General features: G+C 51.4%; 1 protein-coding gene across 1 annotated transcript; it reads left to right on the top strand.

The window, feature by feature from the left end:
- The first annotated feature begins 219 nt into the window (after positions 1–219).
- Positions 220–7,456, top strand: Tnfrsf14 (TNF receptor superfamily member 14). The gene is made up of 8 exons (XM_045149070.1): positions 220–288; positions 1,094–1,202; positions 1,690–1,815; positions 2,905–3,060; positions 3,893–3,983; positions 5,590–5,744; positions 6,767–6,798; positions 7,370–7,456. Exons 1-8 carry the CDS (start codon positions 220–222, stop codon positions 7,454–7,456), a joined length of 825 nt encoding a protein of 274 aa, XP_045005005.1.
- Positions 7,457–13,823: the final 6,367 nt, after the last annotated feature.

Below are 13,823 nucleotides of genomic sequence, written 5' to 3' on the forward strand. Positions count from 1 at the left end.
TGGACACCACTTTGATCATTGAGCTTGTCACTGTCATTGCTGGTTGCTGCCTCTTGCACTTCAAGGAAAAACAGCAAATCACCCCAGCCCGAACAGACCTCCGTACATCTGCAAAAGATTTCTTTCATTTTCACTTTTCAATGTACTGACAATGACGGGGATGTATGTGAGCCCTAGAGCCCATGGGGCTCCTGGGCCTGCGGTATCCTGACCAGAAACATGGAATCTTGGCCAAGCTGGGGGCCTCCCTGCTGGAACAAGTTCCCTACAGCCAATGTCCTGATGCTGGTGAGTCCTAGAGCCCCTCTCTGTCCCCAAGTCCTGTGCCTCCCACCCTCTACTCTAGCCAGGGATCACCCCAGACGTTTCCCCTTCTCAGACGCCTGCCCTTGGCTATATCTGGGGTTTCAGCTTGTGAGTTGTTGTCCCTAGCTGACCAGTTGACTTATTTATAACTCCCACACTTCCATGGGGGGGGGCACAGGCAGAATAGTCAGGCCATCATTCATGAGTAGGTGCTGGTAGCCCTTTGTAGGGATGGGGCTCTTAATAGTCCTGGGCTGAAAGTGTCCTGGATGGACCCTTTATCAAAAGGCTGACCAGCTGCAGCCGGTCCTTGCTGATAAGAATGTGTTTGTGCAATGGTTGGAGTCCAGGGCAGACCGGGTGAGGGCTAGCACCGGTCAGGGTGGTTCTCCTGCCTGCCCAGGTTGGTAACCATGACTGCCAGTCAGCTTGGAGCTAGTGGCCACCCTTCTTCCATTCCCTACAGAGAGTCCCTGAGGGCCAGCCCCAGATGAACCTGCCACTCCAAGTGGTCAGTGAGCTCAGCACAGAGCAGGGGAGACAGGGGCCCCGGGCAGGCAGCATCTGCTTCCTGCTGTTTCATATTGTCAGAATGGAGGCTGGAGAAGGAGCTAGTCACCGAAACTTGTGCTCTGAGTCTGTCCAGGGCATAGCTCTGCGGGCCCTACTAGGACATTGCATGACCCAGAAGCTACGGCCTCCCCACAGAAGGGAGACTGAAGCCCTAGGCCATTCTGGGGAAGCCACAGGGACAGATCCTCCCCTTTAAAGCTCACTCTCACTGTAGGCACTGTGTATCCTCCTCTTGAGTTCCCTGAGTCATGTCCCTGCCCAGCCCCAGTGCAGAGAAGAGGAGTACCCTGTGGCTGCCGAGTGCTGCCCCAAGTGCAGCGCAGGTAGGAGCAGCACTGGGGTTGGGGGGAGAGCGAGGGGTGGAGGTAACCTTGCTGTGACCCAGCATGACACTGCTGCCCCAGGCCCTTGTTCTATGGGTCTTCAGCCTTGGGTGGCACTAAACTCGTGGCCTGAGAGACACAGGCAGCATAGGACTGCAGCTGAGGAACAGTCTCCTGCAGCCTGCACTCCCTGGCTACTGGGACACTTACTGATATGTGACTGCGGGAGGCCTCTGGGACAGGGCTGAGGCTGAGAGTGGACCAAGATCAGAGCCAGGTCTGGGTGAAATACAAGACTCCACGTTCTCCCAGAACTTCTGACTTGCTCACAGCAAGCACATAGAAGGGAGCTGGGACTATATGTCTGTCCTGTGGGACCTGAGTCCTCATCACTGGTGTCATTACCTACCAGGATTCCAGGTGGGTGTTCTGGATGGGATCCTACGGGGTTACTTCACCACTGAGAAGCTGTGGGCCCTGGCTACAGGTTACCATGTGAAGCAGGTCTGCAGTGAGCTGACGGGCACAGTGTGCATCCCCTGTCCCCCAAAGACCTATACTGCCCACCCAAATGGCTTGAGCCAGTGCCTGCCCTGTGGAGACTGTGATCCAGGTAGGAGTATGCCTGAGGCCCAAGCACAGCTTGGAGCTCCCCAAAGAGACCCATGATCTATTGCCCCTGTTCCCCCCTCACCTGGGCCTTCCTAATCTTGGATTTGCTGGAAAGAGGCCCCCACTGAGCCATGGGGTAGGCCTTAACCACCACAGTGAGGTGGTTCTCAGGGTGCACACTGCCATTTTGGCTTATGAGGTCCTATCTCCACAGACCATGTCTTGTCTGCTTTCTGCTCTGCTCTTCCAGCCAATTGATATAGGCGGCTGATGAGTCTCTCCCTCTAAAGGGGGTCTTGGGTGGGGTTGGGCCTTCATTGGGGACCGCTGTGGGTCCTCAGTCTTTCTTTCCCAAATACAGGAAGCCTATGAACCCAGAAAAGAGTCATCTGGGTGGCTGGGCTCAAAGGGAGGGGATGCAAAGGTCCTTTGGAGCAACGAGAACAGAAGCTGCCCACAGTGGCAATTACTTCTGTCCCTCCATAGCCCCATAATGTTTAGACACTATCCTAGGTAAGCCTGTGCCCATCACAGTACCCACATAGAGCTGGCCTCACCCCTATAGAGGGTGACCCTGTATGCACGCACACGGGCCCCACACAGATTCAGCCTTGCCCCTAGCTAGAAAACCGTCCATTCCATGGACTAGGAAACTGAGGCCCCAGTAGACAGCAGCAGCATTTCTGCTAGATGGCGGAACTAACTCTCTCTGGATTCCCAAGGCTATGGGCACACGGTTGGGAGTCTTGCCTCCTGGAGAGGGAAGGGGAGATGGATCCTTACCTGGGTAGAGCCCAGCCCAGGCCCTTCAACGACCCACTGTCTCCAGCAGCAGGGATCCTCAGGCCAGGACTCAGTCCAGAGTCAGGTTGTGTCTGGCTCCCCCTACAGGCCAATGCTGGAAGCACATGTGACAGTCCTGAGCCTTCAGGGCAGGGGCAGGTGCTGGGAGGAGGGCATGGAAAGCAGCTGGCAGGTGAGGCTGTTCTTTGAGAAGCTCAAGTGGGTTGGGCCAGGGCAAGGCAGGGTGCTCTCCCTGGAGGCTCCTACTGCCCAGTTGCTGCTCTCAGCTCCTTGTCTTGAATTACAGACATGGGCATGGTCACTTGGCAGAATTGTTCCAGCACACAGGACACTGTATGTCACTGCAGCCAAGGCTACTTCTGTGATATTGAGGAAGGGAACCACTGTGTCTTGTGCTTGCCCCACACTACCTGCCCTCCAGGCCAGAGGGTGCTGAAGAGAGGTGAGCTGGCAGTGGCAGATATCACTTCTCCAGGTCCTCCTTGTCCTCACTGACTGCAATCCCCCCCGCCATTTTTGAATCCCAGGTGCCTTCCAGCTCATGGATCTTGGAAGGGGAAGAAACCTTGGCTAGCCCCTGGCCTACCCACTCAGCCTCGTCCTGACAGCAAGAAAGGAGACAAGGCTGGGCGGCGGGGGGGGGGGCGTATAAAATAGCAGAGGGGAGGAGATAGATGAGAGCAGAAGAAGGGCAGAGGAAGGCCAGGGCTGAACATGGGGGGGGGGGAGGGGAAGGCAGTGCAGGGGAAAGGGAGGTCAGGCCAGGGAAGGCAGGGAGGGGGGCAGGACAGAGGAGGACAAAGGAGGTGAAGTGAGGGATGTCTTTGGGGAGAAGGGAAAGAGGGATGAGAGAGTTATGAAGAGGACAGAGGAAGGGAGGGGACAGTTTCAGGAGCTCTTCCTCCTGGCTCTCTCAGTCATCTAGCCTCATCTCACATGCCAGGCTGGCAGTTGGCTGATGGGGTATTCTGTAGTCACCCCACTGTTCATCCTAAAGTGAAGTGTGAGGCCAGCTCCCATGTAGAGCCTTGACAAGGCACTTGATAGGTTTGTGGGATGAAGACAGAGGGTCTCCTGGACTATTACATCTGGGCCTCTCCATGTCTTGATGGCCCTGAGTTACTTAACCCCCTCCTGAGAACTCTGTGGGTGTTAGCTACCTCCCCCAACTCACATCATCCCTGGAGTATTTGATGCTAGAAGACTCCTAGAACAAACAGGCCTTGAACTCATGGAGCTCAGAGTCTCTCTGCCCATCGCTTTTCACTTCCCAGGTACTTACAGCCAGAACACAGTGTGTGCCAACTGCCTCTTGGGCACCTTTTCATCAGGAGGGACCCAGGAGAAGTGTCTACCATGGACCAAGTAGGTGACCCCAGGGGTTTCAGTTTGCATCTTGGGGAGGGGCTGGTCCCACACTCTACCAGAAGCACCAAGGCATACCCTGGGTAGTCCCCAGCCAGGAGTCTGCACACAAGATGGCAGCATGGATGAGCTCATGCTGTAACAGAGCAGGTAACCTTAGCCAAGACTGGCCTCTGCAGGCTGCTGCTAGTTCCTACCCTGTGATTATGGGAGCTGGGTGTCAAGTCATGGAGGTGGGAGGGTCTCTGCACTTCTGGAATTGGACAGGAGACTGTAAAATGCCATTAATTTTTTTTAATTTTTTTTTTGAGAGAGAGACACAGATAGAGAGTTGGCACCTCATGGCCTTAGCCACTGCAATTGAACTCCAGATGCTTGCACCACCTAGTGGGCATGTGCAACCTTGTGCTTGCCTCACCTTTGTGTATCTTGGGATCTGGAGAGTCAAACATGGGTCCTTAGGCTTCATAGGCAAGCGCCTTTACTGTTAAGCCATTTCTCCAGTCCAATTCCATTCTTGTTTTTAAAAATTAAGTTAAATTAATTTTTTTGAAAGAGAGTGTGAGAAGCCGGGTGTGGTGGCGCACACCTTTAATCTCAGCACTTGGGAAGCAGAGGTAGAAGGATCACCATGAGTTCGAGGCCACCCTGAGACTCCATAGTGAATTCCAGGTCAGCCTGGGCTAGAGTGAGACCCTACCTCAAAAAAAAAAAAAAAAAAAAGAGTGTGTGAGAAAGAGGCAGGGGGTGGGTCCACCAGTCCTCTAACCACTGTAATTGAACTTTAGATGCATGCCCCACCTTGTGCATCTGGCTTTATGTGGGTACTGGGGAACCAAACCCAGGTCCTTAGGCTTTGCAGGCAAGTGCCTTAACAGCTGAACCATCTCACCAGCACCCCCCTTTTTTGTTTTTTCAAGGTACAGTCTCACTCTAGCTCAGGCCGACTTGGATTTCACTCACTATGTAGTCTCAGGTTAGCCTTGAACTCATGGTGATCCTCCTACCTCTGCCTCCTGAGTGCTGGGATTAAAGGCGTGTGCCACCATGTCCAGCTAACTCATCAGCCCTTTTAAAAATATTGTTTTATTTGAAATAAAATGCCATTTTTAAGGTGAAGCCTCTGGTCCCTCTGAGCCAGAACTCTTTCAAACGCTAGTCCAAGACCCCAGAGCTCACTTGTGAACTCAGAATCTCTGGGGTAACCAGGTGTTCCTGGGTGTGACTTGGAGTAGTCAAGATGTGGCTGCTCCAGGGAAAAGTGCAGATTCCATCCTACCTCTGATCACCTCTCTCCCTACCTCTCCCTTCTGTCTTCAGCTGTGGTGGTTCCCCCCGTCCCCACTTCCTCCATCTTTGTTATCTCGTTTCACTTGTCTCATCCTCCTTTCCTCTCTGTTCCTCTTGCCCTTTCTTTCCCTGTCTGTCCCAAAAGGTCTTGGAAAGTGGGACACGCCTGAGTTCCATCCTAGAGCTGCTGATCAGCCAAGTAGTCCTGAGCTTCATGGCCTACAGGGAAGCTCCTGAGGTGTGAGGGAGCCTCAGTCCTTCATGGGGCCCAGCCTGCTGCCCCTACATCCCATGTTCCATGGCTGTTCTCTCCTAGGTGCCAGCAGTGGTTCCAGAAAGAAACAGAACGTGGAACCCGCAGTACAGATGTCACCTGCTCCTTCTCATGGGGCTTTTACTTTACCTTGGCCAGCCTTGGTGCTATCACAGCTTTCATGATATTCTGCTTGTGGAAGCAAAGAAGGGTTTCCAGTGAGTAACAGCCCACCTTTCCAGGGCTAACCCCAACACCCTTAGCTCCCTCCCTCCAAACCCCAGGAGGGTCACCAAGGTCCATGCAGGATTTCCTGGGACCCTCCTTGTATAGCTGCTACTGGTGAGGGGGAATCTTCCTGTCTTTCCCAGAGCCCAGGTGTCAGGTGGGCCTCCCTAGAGGGGTGGTTGGGTGGGGCCCCTGACCCATGAGCTCTCATCATCCCTACTCACTCCTGAGCCCAGAGCTCCCCAGTTCCTGTCTGTCTCTGGGGACTTGTAGGGAGCCCAGAGCAAGAGATGCTGGGGATACAGGGTCAGCAGCTGGTTGGCCAAGGACAAGTCTATGTCCTTACAGACAAGATCCAGGTTGATTCCTTCCTTCCTTCCTTCCTTCCTTCCTTCCTTCCTTCCTTCCTTCCTTTCTTCCTTCCTTCCTTCTTTTCTTCCTTTTTTCTTTCCTCCAGCACTTCACCTATGCCTATTTGAGTTGGGCACTAGAGTCCAGCTTGCAGACCAGCCTAGGCCTGGGCATGGTCCAGGAGAACAGGCATGAAACAAAGAGAGCCAAAAGGGCCAGACAGGCCACACTCTCAGGCCAGAGGCATGTGTTCACCCCTGGGTGCCCAAAGTGTGGGGAGGCTTGGGCACCCAAGCTCAGGAGCAAGGCCAAATAGCCCATCCCCTTCTCTGCCCAACTGGGGCCCCTGCTGTTGGGAATAGGTGGGATCACCCCTCTGTAACGTGGTTAAATTAAGATGATGGTAGACTAGGTTTGTCCCTGCCCTGGGGTAGATGGGAGGGGCCTGTCCTCTCACATGGGGATTCTCCCATGGGTCTGGTCTAGCAAGGAGATGCAGCTATAGGCCACTTCACATTGCTTCAGAAAGGAACAGTCTCTGGGGGAAAAACACAGCCAGAACCCAGTATGTAGGTCTTCAAATGTACTGTTGCTGGATGCCCATGTTCTCTGACCAGTCCCTCTGGTCCCTCCCTTGACCAGAGTGTCTTTTGTGTTATAGGCCGCGTGACCTTGGCATCAGTGACTCTGCAGGTATCATTGTTCAGGGTGTTTGGGTGGGTGTGGGAGTTCCCAGCTGGTTGAAGGCTCTGAGTTCTTTTTTTTTAATATATATTTTATTTTTATCTTTATTTATTTATTTGAGAAAGAGAGAAAGAAGGAGAGAGAGAGAGAGAATGGGCATGCCAGGACCTCCAGCTGCTGCAAACAAACTCCAGATGCATGTGCCACCTTGTGCATCTGGCTTATGTGGGTCTTGGAGAATTGAACCTGGGTCGTTTGGCTTTGCAGGCAAACACTTGAACTGCTAAGCCATCTCTCTAGCCCTTTTGTTTTGTTTTTTTTTTTTTTTTTTTTTTTTTGAGATAGGGTCTTGCTGTAGCACCTGGAATTCACTATGTAGTCTCAGGATGGCCTTGAGCTCTTGGCAATCCTCCTACATCTGCCACCCAACTGCTGAGATCAAAGGTGTGCACCACCATGCCTGGCTGGCTCTGAGCTCTTGGTCCACAGCTGAGCCTTATAGTAAAATGGCCCTGACAGCAATGAGGTTCGTGGCTTGGGAGACTGGGAGACGGGGCTTCATTCTGGATTTCTCTGGCAGCAGAACAGACAGGATAAAGCCCACAAGTTTTCAGTTGCTGAGGACATCCCCACTGAGGCTGTGGAGGAGACAGCTCTCAACAGCTGACCGACAGGCTGGGTGACCAACAGATGTCTGGGATGACTCTTCTACAAGCGTGCACGTGTGTGTCAGGTCTGGTGCCTGTCCTTGGCTGCTATAGCCTCAAGCATCAATGAAGCTGGAGTCATCACACGTTCTCATCTGTAATGTGGAATCCAGAGCCCTCCTGCCTGAGTTAATAATCTGCTTATGGATGCAAAGAAAAAAGGCAAGCCTTTGAGCAAGTCCTTCCTCACTTGGATCTGATCCTGTCCCATAGCCCCCTCCCTCCAAACTCTGGGAGGTAGTGATTCAGCACCTTGAGGACAGAGTGGCAGCTGCTTCTGCCCCGTTGTCCTATTACCTGGCTTTTCCACCTAGTCCAGAACAGCTCTGGCTCAACCCTGGATTTGGTGAGTCTTGGTTTGTGGACTCTACTTCCAGGGCTGTACTTGGTGGGACATGAATGTGGCATTAGAAGACTCTTATTTTGGAGTAGGCTTAGTTGGGGCTGGAACCCCAGGCCTTGCATATGCCAGGCGAGTGCTCTACCACTGAGCTCTACCCTAAACACTCTTCTTAGTTTTTATTTTGAGACAAAGTCTTATTAAGTTGCTCAGGCTGGTCCTGGACTCACTCCATTGTCCAGTCAGGTCATGTGCGCGTGCGCGCATGCATGTGTGTGTGTGTGTGTGTGTGTGTGTGTGTGTGTGTGTGTGTGTGTCTATGTGGAGATCAGAGGACAACTTACTGATGTCAGTCCTCCCCTTTTACCTTGTTTGAGGCCAAATTACCAAATTACTTTAGTTGTTCACTGCTGCATATTCTAGGCTAGCCAGCCTATGAGCTCCCACTGTCTCTATCTCCTGGTAAGAGGGTTGGGATTACAGATGCATGGGATGTGGGTTTACGTGGCTCTTGGGGATTTGAACTCTGGTGGCCACACTTGCATAGCCAGCACTTTCACCCACTGAACCATCTTCTCAACCCCACCAGGCAGGTATTGAGTATCTGATCCTCTTGTCTCAGACCCCCAAGTAACTGGGATTACGGGCCTTGGTCACTAGGCCTGGCTGGGGTGACTTCCTCAATTGCATTTGTATCTGTTTTTTTGTTCTTTTTCTTCTTTTATTTTATTATTTGTCATAGAAAATAAATATTTTTGTTACATACTTTGCCTCTATGTAGATTTCTATTTTTAATTTTAATTTATTTTAGAGGGAGGAGAGAGAGAGAGAATTGGCACTCCAGGGCCTCAGCCACTGAAATCAAACTCCAGATGCTTGTGCCACCTAGTGGGCACGTGTGACCTTGCACTTGCCTCATCTTTATGCATCTGGCTTATGTGGGATCTGGAGAGAGATTGAACATGGGTCCTTAGGCTTCACAGTAAGCAAGTGCCTTAACTGCTAACTCATCTCTCCAGCCCTAGATTTCTATTTCTTATCAAATGTCAGAAGTGTAATTATGATGGCTGTTGCAGGGTGATGTTGCACAGGTGGTCACTTGGTGAGAAACATCAACTAGCCCTGGTGTCCCTGCCAGAGCTAAAGACTCCATAGTTTGCAGCTCCCTTCCTCCAAACCCTGGGAGGGGCCCACCAGGAGTCCTTGTAGGATTTTCCTTGTCCCTCCTGCACAGCTCTTAGCAGGGAGTGCTCCTTGGAAGCAGCATCCTATCCCTGGGGGTACTGGCCTGGGGATACCTATCTGAGAGGGCAAGCTAGAAAGCCATCTTGGTTGGTACTAGTCCCCACTCAGCCCTGCCCTGGAGTCTGTCTCTGCCACACAAACGTGTGGTTATCAGCAAGGACAGGGCTGTGGGTTGTTAGCTCAGACACATGACCTGCTCTGGGCTGCCAAGAGTCCTGTTCTCCATGGGGCCACCAGCTGCTCCTGGATGGGGGCCACAGCAAGAGTCTCCTGGGTGTAGCCTGGCTCTCCTACTTGTGACTTCCCCACCTGGAGCCAGAGAAATTTGGGAGCCTGGGTTAGTTCTGAGAGCTGGATATTCAGGGCAAAGATCTCTGTGAGCTGGGGACCCAGGTCTGACCAACTATGGCTGTGGAAGGGAAACACTGGAGTAATCCAGGAACCACAGTGGGGGGTTGGGAGGCACTGGGACCCAGAGAGTCTCGAGGACTCAGCCGGCTTAGGTTTGTTAGCTGAGGTTCCATGTCCTTGGCCAGGCTGCCTCTGGCCCAGGAAGCCCACCAGCAGGATGATCTGAGTCTCTGCATTTGTTGGCTGACAAGGAGGAAAGAGCTTGCAGCTCAGGGTGGGAACCTTGAGAACCTTGCTCTCCAGGACCCAAGTGAGAACACTCTCTTCTGTGCAGAGCTGTGTTGGGGCAAAGGGTGGGGCAGGCTAGGAGGTGGAGTTTGGGTGGGGTCTTATCTAGAGCAAGCAGACTTTCCCTGCTATGTGCCTCCCTGGGGATCAGAGTGCAGTCCCTCAGGTAAAGCCAGGCAGGAGGACAAGAGACAGGCTGGGGGATGTGTGGCTAGGAGGTGGGAACTCCCATTTGGGACTGTGGTTTCAAGCCCTCTCCCACCCAGTCTCCTGTGGTTTCCATGGGCGCATGCTTCTAAGCAGACCAACCTCTAACTGGGGAAAGGGGTCTCCTCTCATCCACACACTGAATACGTGGATTATGGAGCCCTGGGGCCCTGCTATTTGTGCTGGATCATACAGGGAGTGGAAAAGTGGAGGGAGATTGGAGGGGGTGCTGTGCACACACACAGGGCTGTCAATGCTGTCCAGGGACTCCAGTCTAGGGGAGTCTAGTGTTCCCAGATTTGTCGGGAAAACTCAACCCTGAGCAATGGCCTGGTGGGAGGTGAGGGCTGCAATGATACAGAGCACTCATGCAGTCTGTATTGCACCGTCCCTTCCAACAGGAGATAACGCAGCAGGTATGGGAGGTCACAAGCGGTGCCAGCGAAGGACATCCGCAAGGCTCAGCCAGGCTTTGAGCAGAGAACCCTTGAGAAGCAAATGCCCCCTCCCCACCCCACGTGTGCTGCCTGGAAAATCCACTCTTGGCTGTTTCCTGCCGGAAAGTTGCCTCAAACCTGGCCCAGTGTCAGCACTGTTATCTCTACTAGGGACCCTGCCTCACTGTGGCAAGTATCATCGGTCTTTCTGGACCCTGAGCTAGAACACTGGCAGTTACACAGGAGCAATCCCGGAAGCGTCTGGAATTAGTATCTGTTGCCTGCATCTGTTTTGAGAGAGGAGCTTCTGCAGGTGCAAGAGGAAGTCTGGGGTGGGGCTCTTCCTTGGGGTCCTGGGACACAGCTCGGCCTAAGCAGTGGATGAAGAGGCGAGAGACGCCTCACTGTTCTGCCTGGGCAAGGGGCTGGGTGTCAAGTTGAGTGTTTAGAGATCTCCTGGGGAATAGATAGTATATGTCAGCCGATAGAGCCAGCTAGCTGTCTGCCCCCTCAGCCTTGTGAATAAGGATCAAGCACATGAACTGTTTGTATTAAGACACTTGACAAAGAGCCAGAGTAGGGCTGGACATATGGCTTTGTGGTTAAGACACTTTTCAGCAAAGCCTAAGGACCCAGGTTTGATTCCCCAGTACCCATGCAAGCCAAATGCACAAGGCAGCACATGTGTCTGGAGTTTGCAGTGGCTGGAGGCCCTGGTGTACCCTTTCTCTCTCCTTGAAAATGAACAAATCAAAATATTAAAATAAAAAAAAAAGAGCCAGAGTAAATAACATTCCCATGTGACAACCTCTCTGTCCCTCATCCTCAAGGCCAAGAACATTTCGTACAGGCCTTGTTAAATGGCTCTTAACTTTGTACCCCGCCCCCTGCCCTGTAACTTACTCCTCTTTGCCCAAGGCAGCACATAGGAATGGCCTGCACTGCTTCCAAGGGAGTTTCACCTCCTTATGAGGGCCTCAGGTCTCTTCAAATTTGTAGCAAAATTAGTTGGGTGTGGTCACACTTCTAAAAATATTAATTTATTAATTTATTAGAGAGAGAGAGAGAGAGAGCCACTGCAAAAGACCTCCAGATGCATGCACCACCATATGCATATGGCTTATTTGGGACCTGGAGAATTGAACCTGGGTCCTTAGGCTTCACAGGCAAGTGCCTTAACCACTGTGCTGGTTTGATTCAGGTGTTCTCCATAAATTTAGATATTCTGAATACTAGGTTCCCAGCTGATGGAGATTTGGGGATTAACACCTCCTAGAAGCAGGGTATTGTTGGGATCAGGCTTATGGGTGTTATAGTCAGTTTCCCCTTGCCAGTGTTTGAGAGCACACTCTCCTGTTGCTATTGTCCACCTTATGTTGGCCAGGGGATGATGTCTACCCTTTGCTTATGTCCTTGTTTTCCTTGCCATAATGGAGTTTCCCCCTCAAGCCTGTAAGCCAAAATAAACCTCTTATTTTCCCTTACAAGCTGCTCTTGGTCGGGTGATTTCTACCAGCAATGCGAACCTGACTGCAACAACCATCTCTCCAGCCTCCTGGTCACACTTTCAATCCTAGCACTCAGGAGGTCTGAGGCAAGAGGATTGCCATGAGCTCAAGGACAACCTGGGTTAGAATGAGACTTTGCCTCAAAAAAAAAAAAAAAAAATCCAACTTTTAGCAAAGAAATGTCAGTGCTTTTCTCCTGCTGGCCTGCCTCAGCTTAAGTCCTGGGTGCACAGGACTGCACAGAGGTGGGGTGCTGCGGCCCTTGTGTCTGTCTGCTGTCTGCGTGAGATCTTGGCCTTGCATTTCTGTGAAAAATCTCGAGTGTGGATGTTGTCAGAATCAAAATGGAATCATTTGGGTTGGAGAAATGGCTCAGTGGTTAAAGGCACTACTGCAAAGCCTGATGGTCCAGGTTTGAGTCCCCAGTTCCCACGTGAAGTCAGATGCACAAAGTAGCCCATGCATTTGGAGTTTGCAGTGACAAGAGGGTTTGGTGTGCTCATTCTCATTCTCTCTCTCTCCTTGCAAGTAAATAAAAATGTTTTTAAAAACTGGAGTCGTAATAATAAATATATAAAGAAATCGAGCTAGGAAGTGAGAGGGAGCTAACGTCCCTTCCTGCTGCCTTTCCTCACAGTGGCCACTACAAATACTTGGCTGCGACCGCAGTGTTACACAGTCCACGCTGTGGTGAGATCCTCCCCGCGCCTGTGTAGAGCCTTCTTATTAATCTTCGTTATTGCCTCAAGACATCTGATGTAACCTTCCTCACATTTTCTCTAAAGAGTTCCCCAGTCTCAGCTTCTTTGAATAACTCATTTATTACGGCATTTTTTTTCTGTTACAATGCTCTGCTGTTCTGAAATAAATATTATTTCCTGGAGAATCTGATTGTTATCAGGGTGACAAGAGTTTGGGCACAAAGGTGAAGATGATATGAAAGGACCCTGGTTGTAAAATATATAATTGTGTCAGGTGTGGTGGCGCACACCTTTAATCCCAGCACTCGGGAGGCAGAGGTAAGAGGATCGCAAAGAGTTTGGGGCCACCCTGAGACTACAGAGTGAATTCCAGGTCAGTCTGGGCTAGAGTGAGACCCTACCTCGAAAAACAAACAAACAAAAGTCACTGAGACATTATTTGCTTACTTTCAAACTTCCAAAGATTAGAAAATGCCTGTGCTGTCCAAAATTCTCACAGACTGAGCAACGACTTCCTGATCTTAACTGCCAGTCTCCTGGAAGTGCCCCAATTATTCCAGAATCTGCTACCTTTCAGGAGGAGAACCTTGACCCAGGCAGGGCAGCTGGACCTGCAGCACTGAACCCTCAGCACTATGTGGGTGGGGGGGAGGGGGAGACGGGACATTGTGTCCCTGCTGCCAACTGGCACTTAGTACACGGGTGTTGGCCCCACCTGCTCCTGGCACGTTGATTAAAATTCAGATGTGTTTTTTAATTTTTTTAATCGATTTTTTTATTTGAAACACAGAGCGAGGGAGAGAACGGGTGCCCTAGGGCCTCTAGCCACCACCATCTCTAGATGCATGCGCCACCTTGTGCACCTGGCTTATGTGGGACCTGGAGAATTGAACCTGGGTCCTTAGACTTCGCAGGCAAGCACTTAACCACAAAGCCATCTCTCCAGCCCCTCAGATGTGTTTTTAAAAAATTGTTTGCATGTGTGTATAGGTATGCCAGGATCGCTTGCTACATCCACCTGACTTTGTGTAGGTAGCTGTGGAATTGAACCCTGGCAGGCAGGATTTGCAAGCAATCGCTTATAACTGCTGAGCCAATCTCCCCAGCCCCTTAGATGTGTTTTTGATTTTTTTTTTTTTTAAAAGAGCAGTGCTTGGTTTATACTAAGGTTGAGCAGAAGATACACTGTGCTAGACAGCTTTGTGCCACTAAACACTCAGGAAACGACTTAGTGGAGCAAAGATTCCTTT

This window comes from Jaculus jaculus, chromosome 5, assembly GCF_020740685.1.
Source record: "Jaculus jaculus isolate mJacJac1 chromosome 5, mJacJac1.mat.Y.cur, whole genome shotgun sequence".
NCBI lineage: Eukaryota > Metazoa > Chordata > Mammalia > Rodentia > Dipodidae > Jaculus > Jaculus jaculus.